At 43.5% G+C, this 22,398-nt stretch overlaps 1 protein-coding gene across 1 annotated transcript in view; it reads left to right on the top strand.

Annotated features, from left to right (window-relative positions):
• Window positions 1–22,398, top strand: part of STPG4 (sperm-tail PG-rich repeat containing 4) — a gene marked incomplete at its 5' end in the record, with an annotated part of 150,072 nt that overhangs the window by 102,544 nt on the left and 25,130 nt on the right. The window contains one exon of the mRNA XM_082252344.1: window positions 9,850–9,954. Coding sequence (XP_082108470.1) covers window positions 9,850–9,954 — 105 coding nt within the window. The remainder of the gene's footprint in view (window positions 1–9,849; window positions 9,955–22,398) is intronic.

Below are 22,398 nucleotides of genomic sequence, written 5' to 3'. Positions count from 1 at the left end.
GCTGAACTGATTACTACAGAAAAAAATAATTCAAGTAGAATTACAGTATGGCTTCCCATTAACCACTTGCCGACTGCGCACAGTATATTTACTGCGGCAGTCAGCCCCAGCCAGGCAGAGTGACGTAGATCTACGTCACTAGCCTGTCACCGGGTTTTGAGCCAATAGCGGCCAAGCGCGCGCCCGCCCGCCTCGGCTCGTTCACAGAGGAGTGCGGGTGTGTGACCGGCGGACCCGATGTCCGCCGGTCACACTACGATCGTCGGTAGAGCGGGAGAAAGGCGGGCGGCTAATGTAAACAAGCCGCCTGTCATTCTCCTCTGTGTAAAAATGGAGATCAGACGGTTCTACTATGTAGAACCGTTGATCTCTGTTTTTACAGTAGTAGCCATGTCCCATCACAGTTAGAAACACGCCCCTAGGACACACTTAACCCCTCCCTCTCCAATACAGTTAACCCCTTCCCTATCAGTGTCATTTTTGCAGTAACAGTGCATATATATATAGCACTGATTACTGCAGTAATGTCACTGGTACCCCCAAAAGTGTCAAAAATGTCAGTCAAGGGTCCGATCTGTCCGCCGCAATGTTGCAGTACCGCAAAAAAAAATCGCAGATCGCCGCCATTACTCGTTAAAAAAAAAAACACCAAAAATGACAAAAATCTTTCCCTTTGTTAGTAAACGCGATAACTTTTGCGCAAACCAATCAAAATACGCTTTTTGCGACTTTTTTTTTACCAAACATATGTAGCATAAAACAAATTGGCCGAAAATGTTAAAAAATTTAGATTTTTACATTTTATTTTGGGGGAATTTCATATAAAAAAAAAAGTGAAAAATATTGTTATTTTTGCAAAATTTACGCACTTTTTTGTTTATAGCGCATGATCAAAAAATCGCACAGGTGATCAAATACCACCAAAAGAAAGCTCTGTTTGTGGTAAAAAAAAAGGACGTGAAATTAGTTTATGTACAGCGTCGCACGACCGCGCAATTGTCCGTTAAAATCACGCAGTAAAAAAATCGCAAAAAAACCCCTGGTCAGGAAGGGGGTAAAATCTTCCGGGGCTTAAGTGGTTAAAGTAGAACTAAAGGCAAAACTTTTTTATTTTTATTTTAGATGAGTAAGGGAAGGTTAAAACTCCTGTCTGTTTTTTTTTTTTCCATTTGTGTCCCATGGGGGAGATTTTTCTTCACTTCCTGTCCTATAACGTACTTATAACTCAATTTTGTTGACTGCTGTAGCTAATCTTTAAAAAAAAATTGATAAAACAATAATAAAAAAATGAAAACCTTTGCTTCCTCATTTAATGGTTCATATCATTGTAAGTTATTTAGGTTGATGGAGTTATATTTGGAAGGTTTGGCTGTTTTTTTAGCACTAGCTCTGTTGGAGTACGTCTGCCATATATGCATGATGTATGCTCAAAACTCATTATAGCTTTAAATATGATACCGTGTGTTGAAGTTACAGGTTTGTATTACACACACAGGTCTCTCAAATTGTACTCCTTATCACACGGCATGACATTTGCTCTTGTGTAGGTAATAATATACATGTATGTGACTGGCATTTATTATGTATAACTGTTTTAATCTATAAAGGAATACACCTTCTGTCATTAATTTTACATGGAGAGCCTCATAAGACTATATGCTTTGGGCCTTGGCAATGGATATCCTTATATATGAATGTTTACAAAATTAGGTTTATAATTTATTCTTTTAGTTGTTACCAATACAATTATCTTACTTTATAGAAAGGAGGGTTCCAAAAGAAGAATATCAAAAGTGCTATAAGAGGAGTGTACCAAAAGTAATGCAAAAGCAGGCATAACCTTTTTTTATTAACCGCTTGCCAACCGCCGCACGACTATTTACTTGAGCGGTCAGCCCATCACAGGCAAAGCGACGTAGGACTACGTCGCTAGCCTGTGAGGCTCTAGGGAGCGAGCGCGCGCCGCTGTGGGCGCGCTCCCGCTCGCTCACGGACCCCCCCGCACGTGTGCCCGGCGGACCCGATGTCATTACGCGTCATTACGCGTTAAAAAAAAAACAACAAAAATAACAAAAATCTTTCCCTTAGTTAGTATACTTTTGCGCAAACCAATCAAAATACGCTTTTTGCAATTTTTTTTTACCAAACATATGTAGCAGAAAACAAATTGGCCTAAAATGTTAAAACATTTTGATTTTTACATTTTTTTGGGGGGGGGGGATTTCATATAAAAAAAATTTGAAAAATATTATTTTTGCAAAATTGTCGCTCTTTTTTTGTTTATAGCACATGATCAAAAAATCGCACAGGTGATCAAATACCACCAAAAGAAAGCTCTGTTTGTGGGAAAAAAGGACGTGAAATTAGTTTAGGTACAGCGTCGTACGACCACGCAATTGTCCGTTAAAGCAACGCAGTGCCGAATCGCAAAATACCCCCTGGTCAGGAAGGGGGTAAAATCTTCTGGGGCTTAAGTGGTTAACTTACATAGAAAATTCAAATTTCACATGTTGGTAGAGTAACTGTTAGAGTAACTGTTAATCTATAGTAACTCTTTCTTCTTTTTCTTTTACTGAAATCTATTGAATTTTACAATAGTAAGAAAGGTAGAAGCATTAAATTGTCAAAATGGTGATGCAAGGCATTAATACACATTAAACAGATAATCTTCCCTAAATTCAGGGTTTGGTTGGCAACAACCATATAACACAATATAATTGGATTAGAACAAAGGATGAGGAGTCCATTAATAGGATGTAAGTAACATTTTGTAATGTTAAAGGTGAACATTCACAGAGAGTGCCAAAGAGATAACTTCAGGGCAATCAAGGCAGTATCTTGCTTACTAATCCACTTGCATCCTAGCAATTTTGTAAACCAAATAAAAGAGTTGAGCAAGAGGGCAACAAAAAAAAATTGGTGGTGTGGTGAAGGAGGAACTTTTGGGGAGGGTGAGGGAAAAAATCAGCCACGGCCTCTGTTGCTCATCTAGATCCTACAACAGCCCAACAAAGAAAGGATTTGTGCAGAGAGAAAATAGAAGACGAAGAAGAAGGGAGAGAGAAAGACGAGGGAGGGAGGGAAAGAGTACGGTACTGTTTTTTCTTCATTTTCATTGCAGGTAAATAATGTATTGCAAGCAGAAGCAATGTGCCATCATTGAGTTTTTGGTGAAGGAGGGGTGCAGACTGTCTGGCATCCAGGGAAGGCTACAGAATGTTTACAGAGATGACAACATTGACAAGAGCAATGTACGCAGATGAATAAAAAGGTTTAAGACCCGGTTCACACTAGCGCGACTTGTCAGGCGACTTGGTCGCCTGACAAGTCGCGGTGGGTCGCCTGCCATAGATTAGCACAGGAATGTAGTATGGTAAGCAACGGGTTAAGTTGCTGTCTGCAAAATGTTACAATTATGTATATGTCTGGGAGCTGGGTGTGGCTGAAGTTAGTTGCATGCTGATGTGCAGTGAATAAAGAAGCAACCTGTACAGCCTGTCTGTGTTAATACACTACATTTTGGCGACGAGGATGGGATGGGACCCATTCTAATAGGAGCGACACAAGTCGCTCGAACTTAGAAAAAGGGTCCTGTACTACTTTGGGGCGACCTGGAGGCGACCTGCATAGACTTCAATGATATGAAGTCCGTGCATGTCGCACCGAGGACTTCACAGGTTGCCCCAGCAAGTAGCGTTGCCCCTATGTGAACGGGGTCTAAATGGTGGCATCTCTGTAAACATTCTGTAGCCCAGGCCTTAAGAGTTACTCGCCACTTGTTGCTCCACCCAACCCCTACCCTGCTCTGCCCCTAAACACGCCCTGGTAAAATATTTCATAAAATTACACTGTTAAATGTTTTATTCAGAATTAAGTTACAAAAATAAATATTAACGGGACGTGTGTCAGGTGGGGGTGGAGTGGGGAGGTCCCAGACGCCCAGTTAACTAAGTGTAATGCTCGCGCTGCGAGCCTGTGAGGGGCGGGGACATTCAGGAGGCGGAGAGGGGTGGTCCCAGGTACAGGAGGTGAAGAGGAGCTGTACTAGAGAATGCAGGCTGCGCTGTGAACGGCGGCGGTGGTGGGCACTGGGCTCTCACTAAAAACAACAGTGATGGGTTGAATAGCGCTCACCAAAACAAAAAGACCACAAGGCTGAGTGGTAAAGGATAAATGTCACAATTTATTAAAATGTCACTACAAAAAGCTCCAGTGTAAAGATGGCAAAGAACGTCCACAAAACTCCATGGGAGCATGGGCGATGGGACAGAACCTGAAGAGGGAGCCAATGCTGCGGGTGAAGTGTCCAAAACAATTCAAAGGAATGATGACAAGGGCTGTGTGTGTAGTGAATGGAGGGTCACCCCAGAGAAGTATCTCACAAGGGAGAAGAGAAGACGATGATCCGAGGTCTCCCCTCGTTCCGGGGGTAGATGGCACTGCTGGATGTGTGGATGACCCGGCCACCACCACAGAGAGCGCTGGCTTCTCCTGTACTTCCTGGGACTTCAGCCGCGCCAGTTGTTGACGTCACCGGATGTCAGCGGTCGGAGCGGGGACATGATCAAACCAGCAGCAGGAGTCCCCTCACAGGGCAAATGTCGGAGAGCTTGTAGGAAATGAGGGGAGATTAAAATTAACATTTCCCATACCGCACAGCCTTGTTCTTACTCGCCCTCCTCATCATTCCATTCGCACAATGCGAGCAGGCGAATGGAATTTTTGAGGGCTGCTGTAGCCTACTGTGGATGGATGTCGAACAGCCTGTACACCTCCTTTGTCAAGAACTCAGTGATGATACATTGTTTCTCCTTGGAATCCTGCAATGAAATAGAAGAGGAAGAATAAATAATATAAAGGAGGAGTTATTTCATCAACATGTGAAATTTGAATGACCTATGTAAGTTAATAAAAAGTTAAGCCCACTATTGCAATACCTACAGTACAGCTCTCATATATTTAAGCAAAGACATACAGTAAATTACATATCATGGACCTTCCAGCTTCTTCAATGGACCCCTCAAAGTCACACGCTGACTATCAATACTAATATATTGTTTTTACCAGAGCAATAGCACCTTGCTCACAATGGCCTGTCTGCTACTAAACTTTAAGATCAAAGAGACCAGGCTCTCTGTGAATCAATATGCAGGATACAAGCAAGCACAAGGGTCTGTTTCAGGACTAATAACCTGTATAATGAATCAGGTGGAATTGCTGTCTTCTAAAAAGAATCTATCATGATTAAAATATTTACGCAGCCATTGCTAAGCTAACTTCTAAGTTAAATGCTTTTTGCCTGGCTGACATGCCGATGAGTCCCTGTCCCCAAGAAAATAAATAGAATTACATCACATTAAGCGGTTTCACAAACCAAAGGGCATATCTTAAAAAAAAAAAAAATGTAGAAAAGAAAATAGAGAACTTTCTCATAGATACCAAACAGTTAACTAGTTTAATTTTCCGAAAGGGGAAAACAGATTGGTTACAAAGGGCAAGCTGTCAACTTTTAGGGCAAAATTAATTTACGTATTATAAATACTGTAGGCTTCTAAGATTAAAAAAAATCATTCCTAGATCCAAGAAAGAAAAGACAATACCTTATTCCAGCTATTAAGACTTTTTTTTTATTAAAGTACAGTTATTTTGCTAACACAAAATGACCTACATAGTGCCCTGTGATATTTTAGGACAGTCATGTGTAGTACATTGAGAGAAGCAGCTGTAGAATGTGACCCCCAGCTCCGGAACTCAGCTTCATTCTCATCTCAGCTCTGCACAACTTGAAAAACTCAGCCCTAGATCTGATGCAGATCCTGAGCTTATATAAAAATAAATAAAATAATAAAGACATGGAAAACTAGAGTTGGGGCCTCACAAACCATATGGAAGACACAGGACACCACAAATGAGCAGAAAAAAGGCTGCCAAGTGATTATATAGGAGGAAAAATAATAATGGACATCTCAATATTGAGTGATGGGTATCTAGACAATGTCCTAGACATATGACCATAAGGACACTGACAAGTCAAATCAGCGTATGGCTTCTTTCAAAGGTTATAGTCATCTGGTTTTGACTGACATTTTTGTGCATATTCAAGTGGTCGTGAAATGCCAGCACATGTATGAGACTTGTAGGGATCACTCTAATTATCAACTGCAGCCTTTATAATTTTTGCAGTATATATACACTGTGTTGCCAAAAGTGTGGACACTTCTTAACATACTGAGTTCAAGAGCACAAGGCCAGCTCCATAAAGGCATGGTTTGATGAGTTTGCTGTGGAGAACCTTGAGTGGCATGCACCGAGCCCTGAGCTCCAGTGGCGGAGCTAGACTTTTAAAACAGGGGTGGCAAAGGGGTGGCTAGGTATTATTTTGGGGGGTCAATATACAAAGTGTAATTTAGTGTCAGATTCGTCCACCGCAATGTCGCAGTCCCTCTAATGATCGCTGCCATTACTAGTAAAGACAGGATACAGGTGGTGGTGATCAGAGGATACAGGTTTGCCCCCAATGATTATTGCAGAGTGCGACAGCAATGCCCCCAATGATTATTGCAGTGAGACAGCAATGCCCCCAATGATTATTACAGTGAGACAGCAATGCCCCCAATGATTATTGCAGTGAGACAGCAATGCCCCCAATGATTATTGCAGTGAGACAACAATGCCCCCAATTATTATTGCAGAGTGCGACAGCCTTGCCCCCAATTATTATTGCAGAGTGCGACAGCCTTGCCCCCAATGATTATTGCAGAGTGCGACAGCCTTGCCCCCAATTATTATTGCAGAGTGCGACAGCCTTGCCCCCAATTATTATTGCAGAGTGCGACAGCAATGCCCCCAATTATTATTGCAGAGTGCGACAGCAATGCCCCCAATTATTATTGCAGAGTGCCACAGCCTTGCCCCCAATTATTATTGCAGAGTGCGACAGCAATGCCCCCAATTATTATTGCAGAGTGCGACAGCCACAGCATTTGCCCGCAATCATTGCAGAGTGCCAGCGTCCCCCCCGTGAGACCAGCTTACTTACCTCACGGACGGTCCGCGGCTCCCTGCATCTTCTCAGTCCTCCCGCCGGCGCCTCCTCGACCAATGGCACAGCGTTTGCCATTCGGCCAATCAGGAAGCGGGAGGACCCGCTCCCTGATTGGCCGGAGGAGGATCCATGTGACAATAGCGAATTTTCATTCGCTATTGTCACAGAATGGGCGGGCTCGGCTTCGGGAGTCGGGACGCACTGCTTTGCTGCTCCCTGACCCTGGCCGCCAGCTTAGAGGGATCAGCCGGTTCTGCGAACCGGCTGATCCCATCCCACCACTGCCTGTGATTCTCCGCTGCCAGCCAGGATCGGGGTGGCAACAGGGGTGGCAGGGACTTTTTCTGGGGTGTCAATTGACACCCCAGCTAACCCTCTGGCTCCGCCACTGCTGAGCTCAACCCTGCTGAACTACTTTGAATGAACTGGAACACCAAATGCAAGTCAGGTCTTCTCATCCAACACTAGTATCTGGCCTCACAAATGGTTTTTTGGCTGAATGAGCACAAATTCCCATAGACACAATCCAAAATCTTGTAGAAAGCCTTCCCAGGAGAGTGAAGGCCTTTATAGATACAGAGAAGGAGCCAACTTCATATTGATGCCTATGGTTTTGGAATGGGATTTTCAAAAAAACTCACATGGGTTTGACGGTCAAGTGTCCACACACCTCCAACCATACACTGTAATTCATTAATTTTATAGGAAATTATTTACCTATTGCTATATTGTATACAGATATTTTTAATGTAGACCAATAAATGTGTTTATTTTATACATATGTGCCCATAAAGTCCATGATTCTTTTTCTAGTTTTCCTATACATCATAGGTGCCCATTGGCCTCCAAATGGATACCAAATTCTCTCATTCCAACCATACACTGTAGTTAGCACACATAGATGGATTTTTATTAACAGGTTACTCCACTTCTAGATAAATCTCTCTGCTATTTGTAAGAGAAGTTTTTCCTGTAAAGCAGGAGTGTCCAACCTGCGGCCCCAGACAACTATGAATGTGGCCAAACACAAAATTATAAACTTACTTAAAAATGTTGTTTTTTTTTTGAGGGGGGGGGGATTTTTTTGTGAAAATGTGTTTACCCTTAGTGAACACATGCAGCTGAAGAAAAGTGTCTGTTTAATGAACTTTTATACGTTTTATCTTCCCAAATTAAAATATTACACCTCATTCATATCATCAGTTTTCGGCAGCACTTTTGAGCAACTATTTTTAAGGTTGAAGCATACGAAGGGCAAATATATAACCAAAATATCTGATAAGCTCATTGAGAATTTATTGAGAATTGCAGCTACATCAGATTGTGGAATACTCTACCACAAGAGGTGGTTTCTGCGGGAACTATGGTGGCTTTCAAAAGACTCTTAGACGTACATCTCAAGGATCAGAACATTCAGGGCTATGTGAGATGATTACGGCCACACACACCTACACAGGTTGAACTGGATGGACTATTGTCTTTATTCAACCTCACCTACTATGTAACTATGTAACTATGTATTTTATGTGTGGCCCAAGACCATTCTTCTTCTTCCATTGACCAAGATTGGACATCCCTGCTTTAACCACTTGCTGACCGCTCACCGTAATACAACTGCGGCAGGGCCGCTAGGCTGCGCTCAGTCACGTAGTAGGGACACAGCGGGAGGCGGGCCGCGGAAGGAGCGGCGGCGATTGGCGCTGTCCTCCTGCGATCATCTAAAAACCGAGAGAAGACTCGCCTGCTTATGTAAACACATCTTCTGTCAGACAGGCAGGGAAAGATCAGAAGTTTCAGCTAAGCTGAAACTGTGATCTCTCTGTGCCTGTCACAGAACCATCCCCCCACACAGTCAGTAAGCACTTTAGGCACACATTTAACCCCTTTGATCACCCCCAGTATTAACCCCTTCCCTGCCAGTGTCATTTATACAGTAACAGTGCATATTATTTAGCACTGATTACTGTATTAGTAACACTAGTTAGGGGTCCAATCTGTCTGCCGCAATGTCGCAGTCCCGCTAAAAAACGCTGATCACCGTCATTACCAATAAAAAAAGATCTATCCCGTAGTTTGTAAACGCTATAACTTTTGCGCAAACCAATTAAAATACGCTTTTTGGGATTTTTTTTTACCAAAAATATGTAACAGAATACAAATTTTTTATTGGGAAAGTTTTATAGCAGAAAGTAAAAAATATGGCGTTTTTTGTTTTCAAAATTGTCGCTCTTCTTTTGCTTATAGCGTAAAATCTAAAAACCGTAGAGGTGATCAAATACCACCAAAGGAAAGCTCTATTTGTGGGAAAAAAAGGACATCAATTGTATTTGGGTACAGCGTCGCACAACCACGCAAGTTTCCGTTAAAGTAACGCAGTGCCGAATCGCAAAAAATGGCCTGGTCATTAAGGGGGTCAATCCTTTCCGGGGCTGAAGTGGTTGAAGAAAGCATTAGCATTAGAAATCTAGCTTAATGCTTCAAATTCTTTAGAAAATCTGATACACAATTGTTTCCACTGCAATACTTACATCTTATTGGTGGCAGAGCATGGCAGGAAGGGGCCTGGAATAATTTACCAGTAACTCACTGTGCTGTTATTTCGATCGGTAACAAAGACACCTATCAGAAGGATATTATTAAAGGATTACAAGTTCAACAAGTCAGTTCAACTATCTGTTTTTCTAAAGTAAATAATGTAAGATTTTTCCTACTTCAATTAAATTGTGCTTGTAATTGCTACTTGTACATGTGAATGACATTGTTAAAGGACAAATAGCTAATCGCTAATCCTATTTATATAATAGAAAGAAGGACCTGGACCAGGAGACTATAATGTGAAAAGTGTCCCTCCTCGGAGTATTTCATCAAGTTTCAAATCAAGCGTGCCCAGGTTCCATTCATCTATTAATGTAAGTCCACAGAAGCAATAATTGATCTTTGGTCTTTTCCACTTTAAATAATTATTGGGTTTTAGGCAATTAAACAAGGCACTTCAGTACACAGGTCACAGGTCACATGTCAAAATGAGCATAACAGACTTTTATAAAAGGGTATAAAAACCATCATATTGCGTCTGAAAATATTGTGCTGAACCAAAAAAGAATATACAGTAACATTTGGTAAGAGTATACCCGGGCTAATGAACCTCTGTGGTATTGAACCATTGGTTTACTCAAAAAGGGCACAAGTGGCTATGCATAACCAGAGAAAGATAGGTAATGGAGAAGAGAGAGAGGGTAGGAAAGAGTAAGGGTACAGAATGGGGGGGGGGGGGGGATGAAAAACAGTTAGAATAAAAAGAGAAAAAAAAGGCATCGGAAAGAAGTTGAAGAAGTGGTATACATCTGCTAATTACAGAGTTCATCAGATAGTGAGCAGTGTGTGGTCAGAGTTCGGAGAAATGCAATACTTTATCCATGTGCCCAGACATTTTATTTATTTTTTTAATCAAGCAAGTACGTTATTTAAAGAAAAAAGTAATAACATGCAACATATTTTGTTAAAAGCTCTTTGGGATTTTGTTTAAAAGCTCAATTTTGTCTAAAAATGTAATATTTAAATAATTTAAAATCTCACATGGTTAAAAATAATACACAGAATGGCCACTGAATGACACAAAGAGATTTAAAGGGTAACTCCATTTTTGTGAGGGAAAAATAATAGCAAATTAAAAAAAAAATGTATATAGCGTATACAATTGTGATACAAGTCACAAGTCATATTGTAATTGAATGTTATTAAAAATTATATTTCCTTTTCAATCTGCAGCTCTGTAATTTTCTCTTATTGCAATGCAATATGGCAATCTGGAGATGTTATGTACACAGAATGTATACTGACCACATAGTTACATAGTTAGTGAGGTCGAAAAAAGACATCCGTCCATCCAGTTCAACCTATGATGTGCATGTGTGTGTTTGCTGTTAACCGTACATTGTATACCCCTGTATGTTGTGGTCTTTAAGATGCCCATCTAATAGTTTTTTTAAAACTATCAATGCTCCCTGCTGATACCACTGCTTGTGGAAGAGAATTCCACATTCTTACTGCTCTGACAGTGAAGAACCCCCTACGTATTTTAAGGTTAAACCACCTTTCCTCTAGTTTTAGTGAGAGGCCACGTGTCTTATTGTATTTCCTTTCTCTGAATAGTTTGTTCCTTATGCTAGGGTCGCCAGTACAATATTTGTACATTGATATCATATCCCCCCTCAATCGTCTCTTCTCCAGACCACACCCCAGAAACATAATTTCCTGCTTGTGTGATTGGCTTATTGGTTTTCCCAGAAGTCTGCACTAAGATTCAAGTCAGATTTCAGGCATCACCTGCAACAAAAATGTCCTTTTTGTTGAGATACTTCCAGTAGGAAATCACATCTAAACTAGATTGGAACTACAACTAGGAATATCATAGCTGTGGAATATAAACTGGTTTTGGGAATACCACTAAGCATGTATATACAACTCATTGTTAAATCTCTTTGTGTCATTTAGTGACCATTCTGTGTATTATTATGTGAGATTTTAAAATTAATAAAAAATTAAAGATGTCATTTTTTAAAACAAAATTAATTTTGGCTTTTGACTTGGCCTGGTTGTCCTTAAAATCCAAAAGAGGATTTAACAAAATATGTTGCTTGTAACTTAGGGATGGTGCCAACTTTTGCCCCTAACAGAGATATTTATTTACAAAAGTAATAACATGTTCAACATAATATTGTACAAACCCAAGTCACAGTCAACACATTTCACATTATTATGAAATAACATTATAAAAAATAATCTTAGAATGCCCACCAAAAACAGCGACAAAGATTGTGTACATAGGGTGCGCACCACAAAATTGAGGCATTAAAAAATGATCCCCCTCCTCCACTGATGCCCAGCCTACCAGCCACTAGGTCCAGTGGACCTAATCCAGGAGTATCGCATAAGCATGGCCAAAGTTTCTTACATTTCTTTGGGCAGTCCCTATGTTCATAGATAAGGAGTTCAAACCTAAGCATATCAGACCTTTTAACAATTAGGCTGGCCATAGATTGTTTGAAGTTCACCCTGGTCAACAAAGACTGGCCGAATTTTGATCAGTGTGCGTCCATTCCTCACCAGCAAAAGGCAATTGTTTGATCGACTTGAAGGGACACACTAGTCAGCCACTGATAAGAGTATTTTGACAGTGGCAAGTCATGCTGTTAGAATAAAATGACCCTGCAAGGTGATTGCCCGCTGACTTAACTAAAAAAAAAAAAACTACCCGTCTTTGGCCAGCTTAAGGCACACTGAATGCCTCATTCAGTATTGCAGAACGTTCCTCATTTATCAGGTACCACGTTAACTTGTTCTACTGTTGGAGTAGTTGATTTCCATGCTTTTGTTAAGGTTTGTTTAGCCTCTGTGAAGAAAAAAGTTAAAAGTTTGAATTGGGAGCTGGGAATCCCTCTAGTTTTGGATCTTTGCAGATGCTTTTCCCTATAATCAAATATATTAATTGATAGACACCTATCCAAGAGCATCTAACACCTGTCCAAGAGCAATCCTCCAAAATGTAGAGGAGCATGCCTGTGTCCGTTCCACCCCCAGAAACAGCAAGGAGAGGCCACAGGGACAAATTTGGCCAATTTCTTGGGCACCATGTACCAACACATTAACAACTTAAATTTGGCCTCCATTCCCATTACGTTTATGGAGCAGTAGGCTACTGTGATTCCTGCCAGGTGTTTTATGTTGTCTCTGTAACCATTGGAAAAAGGGAACTCTTCCCAATACAATACAATACAATAGATACCTTGTTAAAAAAAAAAAAAAGGTAAAGGTAATGACCTCTATCAGGCTTATACTGCCATCTGCATTCTCCTTTTGGACATTGCCTCACTTCCTGTGTGATCATCAGGCTAGGAAGTGAGGTGGAATTTCTGAATCTCCCAACAATGGACACAGTTGGCTTTAAAATCTGACATACAGTATCACCTTTCTCACCCCTACCTTAATTTTGGAACTTGGCACTTTGTCACATACCTGGTGGGATGAGCCTGGTATGCAGAGGAAGGCCTCTCTTACATGTAGCAGTACTCCCTTGGGAACTGCTGGTTACGGATTCCCCTGGGTTACCCATAGCAACAACTTGACAAAATAGCATATTCTAAGTGGCCAACAGTCCCGGGGTTTTGGGTTTTTGTTGATTTATTTGAGAACTGGGATAGGAGAAGGGATGAATGGGATACTCCAACTGAATAACTATGCACAATTTGCTGGGACTTTCTGATTAGCTGAATGCGGCAAGGCTGCTGCTTCACCTTGCCACTATAGTGAAGAAGAATTAAATGAACTGCACGGTGTTGTAAATCATTCTTCAGGGTCCTACTTGCCACCCCCTTTGTCCCTATTCTTCAGGATTCTACACAACACCCCCTTTACTCTGACACTCTGTGTGAGCTAGCCCCTTGATCCTCTGACTTCACTGGAGTGGACCTCTTCCTGGGAAGACCCTTTGGCAAGTCCCCTGGTACTCACGGACACTGTTTTTCCCAGAAGACTCTGCCAGCAGCTCCACTGTCAGCTCCACTGGATCTTCTGCAGCTCTGCTCCACACCTGGTTCACTAGGCAGACTGCCTAAGACCACTTTCCTCATTCAGCAGGAGGAGAGACAAGCCATCAGCCTCCTCCTGGGACTCTGCTTCCCACCAAAGACCCCTGTCACATGTCCCCCCAGCTTTTATAAGCAATCCCAGGATGCACTGCAAGAGTGCCCTCTCACTGGGACTGTCACAAAAGCCAATGTGTCACTGGCAAGGTTTCCTCCATTGTCCAACAGGCTCCCTTATTGGATTGGGTTTCCTCCACTGTCCAACAGGCTCCCCTATTGGATGCACTGGGAACACTCCCTTAGACCCAGTGAATCACACCTAGGAACATGCAACAGGCAACCTAATTGATCAGGCTCACCTGATGTGCAGAAGGAGCATAAAATGCTTTTACCTAGCATAGGAGGGTGCTACATACACCTCTGACTCGGGGCCCCTGACAGAGTAGACAGGCAGTGCAGGAATGCAGAGTGGCACAAGTGCGGTAGTCTTGCCAGCTGTTTGGCTTCTAATATGCCAGATGTCAGCGGATGTCCGGTGGACTGGAACAGGCTCGAACTAGGATGTAGTAGGCAGAAGAGCAGGTCCCAGTGGCCAACAGATACTTGCAGCTGGGTAGTCCCGTAGGGACAGGAACATAAACAAATTTAGACAATTCGGGTTGTACACATGCGGTCAGATCAGGTACAGATGTGGAGGCAGAAGAGTGGTCAAGACAGAGCAAGCCAGGGTCAATGCTGGCAGGGAGCAGGAGTAGTCAGAACAAGCTGGGTGGATGACTGGAAGCAGATGCAGGTGTAGGGGAAACCCAAACTCATGGGTTATCACAGGTAACAGGGAACAAGACAATCACGGCAACGCTGTAGACAAGACGGCATTGATCCTGGGTACCGACTTAAATAGTCCATTTGGCACCCTCATCTAACGCAATGCGCCACGCAAGTGCACATCTATTTGCATTCTGGTGCACATTGATGTGCTTGCTCGTTACCGATTGCACGCGCACATTAGCACGCAATTGTGGTCTTCTTCTATGTAAAGTTCGGAGGGCAGGAAACTGCCTGAGGGAGCCATCTTGCCTATTGGCAAGCCCTTCCTGACACACTTATACCACTGTTATCAATAGGTCTATGTTGCTATGGCTTTCACAATTCTGAAAGTCCATCAATTCCAAATGAATATTAGTGCAGAATATATAGAATATTGCTACAGAATGACACCAAAGTAAAGATATTGAAAAAAGAAAAAACTTTTACAATTTAATAAACCACAAACTAAATGCACATCTTTGTCTGTCACAGAGAAGACCAGAGCTCCTGGTGAGGACATATAATTCATTTGGTTGTCTACAGACACAGGAAATACATAATTTACAGCTGATCTAATGGCTTAGCACCAGATAATAAGGCAGCTGCCTTGCCTTCTCTGGTTCCACTAAACGAGACGCAGCACAAAGGCAAGATCATGTAATCCAGAGCCTTGAAATGCTGGCAGTGAACCAATTGTACCTCGTAAGGCCCATTCGCCTGGCAGTCATGTCACGGTTTATGTGATGCAGGCTGACTTTTATTGCGCACTTGTTTTAGTTCTACAAACTTCTGCGGTTTTAGAGATTAGGGCAGGATAAAAGCACTGCCATACGCAATACATTTCCCATCAGATTAGGAGATAGCACAGAGTTTAGATCATGTATTAGCAGCTTGTCGCTTTTGTTTTTACATTACAGCTAATAATACAGGCTTGAATAGGGTTTTAGAAAACCTAATCATGACATTTTAAATGAAGTAATTAAAGAGCAATTCTAGGCAACCAGTAAACTTAAAAGAGAAGTATGGCTTTTAACGTTTTCCCCATTTATACTTACCTAGGTGGAGGCAGCATTGGCCGGATGCTGCTTCTGTCCCCCAGCGCCTCTGCACTGAGAACTGAGCGATCGAACACAGCCGATCGCTCGGTTCTGACAGTTCCCCGAGCAAAGAGCTGCTGACTTTCAATCACCGCTCTCTGCTCTGCCTCCTCCTCACTCATTGGAGCGCTGGGCTGTGGAGGGGCGGGGAGTGGCCGGCTCAGGCTCTCAGCGGCTTGCTGAGAGGCTGAGACAGGTGTCGGTCCATGGAACCAGGTGTCGGTCCAGGCACCTGGCGGATCCCGTGGTCGTGATGACTCAATGCCTGGACCCGACATCTGTGACATCATCAGAGAGCGGACTTGTGACTGCTCTCTGCTGAAAATGGGTCACAGGAGTGCATAATGAGTGCAGAATGATCCATAGGGGATGTACAGGCAAACAAGCTTTGGCTCTACATCTCCTTTAAGCCCCGTACACGCGATCAGAATACCATACAAAAAATACCCCTTTTGAATCAATCATACGATAATGTGATCATTTCCTGTACGCTATTAGATCATGCAATTTTTGTTTCACCATTTCCTGCAAAAATCACGTACCTGTTCATCATTTTGTTGAATTGGTTGTACCAGAGTGACGCCTGCAGCTAGAGGCATCACCCCGGTACCGTTTTTCAGAACCGACGGTTGGCTTTCATGTGATTACAACTGAAGCAGTTGCTTGGCCGTTATCACAAGCAGCAGGAGGGGACGTCCCCCCCCCACTTTTTCGTTTTCCCAAAGGACCAGCCGGAAGCCGGTCGCCTGACAAGTCGCCGTGGGTCGCCTGCCATAGATTAGCACAGAACCCATTCTAATAGGAGCGACACAAGTCGCTCCGACTTAGAAAAAGGGTCCTGAGCTTCTTTGGGGCGACCTGGAGCGACCTGCATTGACTTCAATGATATGAAGTCCGTGCATGTCTCTCCGAGGTCGCGGTGCGCACTGTGCACCGCGACCTCACAGGTCGCCCCGGCAAGTCGGGTTGCTGCAATGTGAACCGGCTCTAAAGAGAAGGGTTTTCAGGGATCGTCTAAAGATGGATAGATTAGGGGACAGTCGGACAGATTGGGGTAGAGAGTTCCAAAGAATTGGAGAAGCTCTGGAGAAATCCTGGAGGCGAGCATGGGAGGAGGTGAGAAGGGAGCTAGAGAGCAGGAGGTCTTGGGAGGACTGAAGAGAGCAGCTTGGTTAATATTTTGAGATCAGGTTAGTGATGTAGCTGGGGGCAGAGTTGTGGATGGCTTTGTAAACTATTGTTAGCACTTTGAATTTTATTCGTTGGTTGAGTGGAAGCCAGTGAAGGGATTGGCAGAAAGGGGTGGAGGACACTGAACGGTTGGTAAGGTGGATGAGACTTCATGGCTTGGTTTGTGCTCTGACATGCGCTGTTAACTGTGAGACCCAATAGAGACCGGTGGGTCCATGATCAGTCAAAACAGGATGCACCTGAGCTCAACTTTGAGTGTCATGGCAAAGGCTGTGAATACTTATCTACATCTGATTTTTTTCATTTATTATTTTTATAAAATTTCCCATGATTTCAAACACACTTCTTTCACGTTGTCATTATGCGGTATTGTTTGTAGAATTTTGGGAAAAAAATGAATTTAATCCATTTTGGAATAACACTGTAACATAACAAAATGTGGAAAAAGTGAAGCGCTGCGAATACTTTCCGGATGCACTGTATATCCCTGTCTGTGTCCCCTGTGGGAGATTCCCCTCACTTCCTGTTCCAAATACAGGCTGTCAGGGAAACAGAAGGTGACATACTTCCCAGCTTTTGAACTTGAGAAAGAAGTCCTGATGTACCTAGCGTGCCACATCATAAATATGGCGTGACCTACAGAAGCACCTTATTTTATTTGGATAGCTCTATATGAATAAGATAAGTAGCCTCTTTGAAGTATATACTGCACAGTACTTTACAGTACTTCTTTATTTAACAAAAAGGCGGTTTCTAAGACTTCCAGACAACAAAATGAGATTAGGCGTACACCATAATACAGGATACAATCATAAACATCCGATAGATAAGACAATATTAGAAAATGGCAGTATGAAATCCATAACATATGTACAGCAGACTTGGCAGGCTGTACGCGGGAATACATAACCAAATGAAAACAAGCGATGGATCCCTTGTAATAAAATAAGGAATGTTGAGCACATGATACCAGAGATGGTGCAAATGCGAGTCACAGATGGGAACCACCCAGATTTTATAGGAAGAGGGAAAGAAGTTAAATTAAATATGAGTACGTGAGAGAGAAAGGGGAGAGAGAGAGAAAGAAGAGGAGAAGAGTGAAGAAGAAAAAAAAGGAAGAAAAGGATGGGGGTTAGGGGGGAAAAAGTGTTGGGATGTCCAGGGGAAGGATGTCCCCAGCACCCTCAACCAGTGGAGCTGCATCAAAGAGGACCTTACCCTCCTCAAAGTAGACAATGTCCACGTTTTGGGTTACACCTCTTATTTATGTCGTGTGAAGGCTATTAGTCATTTGGAGGCAAGAGTGCAATGTCCCAATGTTAACCCCTTCACGCCGGCGGAGTGAAAATATGCGGCCTCGGGTTCAGGGGGTTGTACCGGGGTGATGCCTGCAGCTAGAGGCATCACCCTGCTACCGTTGCTCCGAGCCGATGGTCAGATTTCTTGTAATGACAACTGATGTGGCTGAGCAGCCACTCAGCTATCATTACAAGGGGTGGGAGGGGACGTTCCCCCCCCCCCCTGCCATCTTCCGCGGCTCACCCGAGTTTCCCGTCCCAACGGAAGACCCGATCAACCAGCCGGCACGTCCACTGGCTGGCCGAAGACCCGAACAAAGCTGGATTTGGCTCTGATCAGGTCTCCGATGTAAAAACCCAGAAGCGATGTCATGACATCCCTTCCGGGTATTGGAGCCTTAAAGGCGCCATATTAAAAAAAAAAAATGACACCCAAATGTTACCCAAAACAAAAAAAAGTAGAACTCCTTCTAAATCAGACCTCCTCTTTTAATTTTTGGAGGCATTTAAAGAGAATGTTAAAGGTAAAATCACATACATTTTAAATGCATCCAATTAATAGGACCTCATTTACAAAAGAAAATTGTTTCATTAAAATCTGTGAGTGGAGGTAAGGTCTCCTTCTTTTCTTCATAACAGGGGGAGGTGTTTTGTAGTTCACGGGGATTACAATGCTAACTGATAACAGTCCAGAAAGCTCATAGTCATGTAATGGCCCATACTGGAAGTATTTAGCAGGAGTGGTAACAAACTCCTGCTAAATCCTTCTAGTATGGGCCATTACATGATCCATTCCCTCCTTTTCCTGGCAAGCTGGTGATGGGGGGTTGCCAAGTTCCACTCACCTTTTGTGTTCGCAGAACTTTGGGTATCGACTGGGCTGAGGGCTCCCTCCCCCTCTCTTGCTGTCCTGGCTGTCTGGCTGTCTGGCTGGCTGCCCTGGTAGCGCTATCCTGTCCTGAGTCCAATCGGCCCGTCGGACCCGTCCTCAGCATCCCGTCTGTGTAGCAGTCTAGCAGAGATGATCATGGGACTGAGAGAGACAATGGATGAATGGAAAGACGTCTGGGGTGAGGCTCAGGCGGCCGGAAGCAGACAGAGTGAGGCCCGAGTGACGCCCCTACGACGCTGGACCTCCTGGACCAATCACAGGACGGCAATCTTAGTGGGAGTATTCAGGGCGCCCCGAGGACACTCTAAAAGGCTGCCAATCTGCTTACAAGGAAAGAGGCACATGATGCCAAAACCCCCATCCCTCCCATAGCCAGCAGTGTGTCCGGAGCCCCCCTGCCATTAAAGGTACACTTTTTTTTTTTATGCTCATGTTACGTGACTAGCCTTGGGGGGGGGGGCGGCGCCCCTGTGCCCCCTATTGACCAGCCGCCACTGATGCTGATGTTAGGGTGACTAGCCTTGGGGGGGGGCGGCGCCCCTGCGCCCCCTATTGACCAGCCGCCACTGATGCTGATGTTACGGTGACTAGCCTTGGGGGGGCGGCACCCCTGCGCCCCCTATTGACCAGCCGCCACTGATGCTGATGTTACGGTGACTAGGCTTGAGGGGGTGGCACCCCTGTGCCCCCTATTGACCAGCCGCCACTAATGCTGATGTTACGGTGACTAGCCTTGGGGAGGCGGTGCCCCTGCGCCCCCTATTGACCAGCCGCCACTGATGCTAATGTTACGGTGACTAGCCTTGGGGAGGCGGCGCCCCTGCACCCCCTATTGACCAGCCGCCACTGATGCTGATGTTACGGTGACTAGCCTTGGGGAGGCGGCACCCCTGCGCCCCCTATTGACCAGCCACCACTGATGCTGATGTTACGGTGACTAGCCTTTGGGAGGCGGCACCCCTGCGCCCCCTATTGACCAGCCACCACTGATGCTGATGTTACGGTGACTAGCCTAGGGGGAGCGGCGCCCCTGTGCCCCTATTGCCCAGCCGCCACTGATGCTGATGTTACGGTGACTAGCCTAGCGGGAGCGGCGCCCCTGTGCCCCTATTGACCAGCCGCCACTGATGCTGATGTTACGGTGACTAACCTTGGGGGGGGCGGCGCCCCTGCGCCCCCTATTGACCAGCCGCCACTGATAGATAGAAAAGCACATCAGGCCACAAGATAATACACACAAGAGCAAAAGCAAAAAGTTAGATACATTCTAATTTATATCCAAAAATGTTGAATATATTTTGAATATATATGGGAATTTATCTTTTATAATTTTTTTCTTATGTGTATTATCTTGTAACCCAACAAACTTTTCTGTCTATATCCCCTTTACTATAATTTGTACTGTAAGCGGGGTTCAGAACAATAGAATGTGTTTTGTTTTTTGGGGGGGGGGTTGATGCAGCTTTGTGGTCTGATCATTTAGGGGAATTACATGTTACCCATATAATTATTTTATTCTTATGTATGTACAAACAGGAGGAACAACACAATGTCTGCCATGTACCTCCATCATCTACTACAAACAATAGAAACTATGTTCACCATGAAATTATTACCCACAGATATAAACATTACCTCCATATTAAACATTCAAACATTTGTGAGTTAATTATTGTTTAGAGAGTTAATTACTGGTTAATTAAAATGCAGCCTGTCTACAGCTCATGTATATTGTTTTGCTGCAGGCCAGTGTGGAGTGTTCCTGTAAATGGCTGTGTGTGTTTATATTAAAATAGAACCGAAAATGCAAAATGGTTTAGGCGTGGACATCAATTTACTAGGCCTAACTAGTTATTATAAGCCTGTTTTAATTTCATGTAATGATAATATTCTCATCAAAATAAACAATTGATATGCATACATGTCAATACCTCATGTATTCATAAGCAAGAGGTATTCAAATTAGAACTCCAGCCAAAAGCAACAAGATGAGAATGAATAGCTTATTAAAAGATTAAAATAGACTATTCACCTTTGATCCAGAGATTTCCCCCACAGTACTTTTATTTTTTTGCGGCTAGATGTCTTCAGTCTGATGACCAGCATTATTCAACTCACTTCCCCTGAGCCCAGATCCTTTTGACCAGCCTGTGATTGGACAGTGAAAGAAGAAGCAGGACAGTAATGAGCTCATCTCTCTTTCACTCTGCTCTCTTCTCCTATCAGCTTGCTTCTTCTTAGCACATGAACTGATTGGCTTCCTGTGCTGCTTCTTCCTCTCACACTCCAGCCCCTGCTGTACAGGAACTGCAAGAGGTTTGTGGGGCCTACTCGCCCTTCACATGGGGGGTAGCAGCGTGGAGCGTGCTCATCAATGCCTAAGACCAGGTGAAGGCTGCAGTCATGTGAAGAATCTAACATTAAGGCAATTACCTGACTTAGAGATAAGCTTTCACACTGCGTCCATTAAAACACAGAGTTCCTCTGAAAAATGCTGTCTTGTGTCGCTTAAACTGTATCTGATGTACAGTATCTCACAAAGGTGAGTACACCCCTCACATTTTTGTAAATATTTTATTCTATCTTTTTATGTGACAACACTGAAGAAATGACACTTTGCTACAATGTAAAGTAGTGAGTGTACAGCTTGTATAACAGTGTAAATTTGCTGTCCCCTCAAAATAACTCAACACACAACCATTAATGTCTAAACCGCTGGAAACAAAAGTGAGTAAACCCTTAAGTTTCTTCTGGGACGACAGCCATGCAGACCAATTTGATGCAGTGTGCGGCGTATGGTCTGAGCACTGACAGGCTGACCCCCCACCCCTTCAACCTCTGCAGCAATGCTGAAAGCACTCATATGTCTATTTCCCAAAGGCAACCTCTGGATATGACGCTTAGAACGTGCACTCAACTTCTTTGGTTGACCGTGGCGAGGCCAGTTCTGAGTGGAACCTGTCCTGTTAAACCACTGTATGGTCTTGGCCACCATGCTGCAGCTCAGTTTTGGGGTCTTGGCAATCTTCTTATAGCCTAGGCCATCTTTATGTAGAGCAACAATTATTTTTTTTCATATCCTCAGAGAGTTCTTTGCCATGGGGTGCCATGTTGATCTTCCAGTTACTAGTATGAGAGAGTGAGAGCGATAACACCAAATTTAACACACCCTCTCCCCATTCACATCTGAGACCTTGTAACACTAACAAGTCACATGACAGAGAAAATGGCTAATTGGGCCCAATTTGGACATTTTCACTGAGGGGTGTACTCACTATTGTTGCCAGCGGTTTAGACATTAATGGCTGTGTGTTGAGTTATTTTGAGGGGACAGCAAATTTACACTGTTATACAAGCTGTACACTCACTACTTTACATTGTAGAAAAGTGTCATTTCTTCAGTGTTGTCACATGAAAAGATATAATAAAATATTTACAAAAATGAGAGGGGTGTACTCACTTTTGTGAGATACTGTATGTTGCA

Source organism: Pelophylax lessonae (genome assembly GCF_965119305.1).
Source record: "Pelophylax lessonae genome assembly, chromosome: 3".
In the NCBI taxonomy this organism is placed as follows: Eukaryota; Metazoa; Chordata; class Amphibia; order Anura; family Ranidae; genus Pelophylax; species Pelophylax lessonae.
The sequence above is the reverse complement of the archived record's forward strand: the minus strand, read 5'-3'. Positions and strand labels throughout refer to the sequence as shown.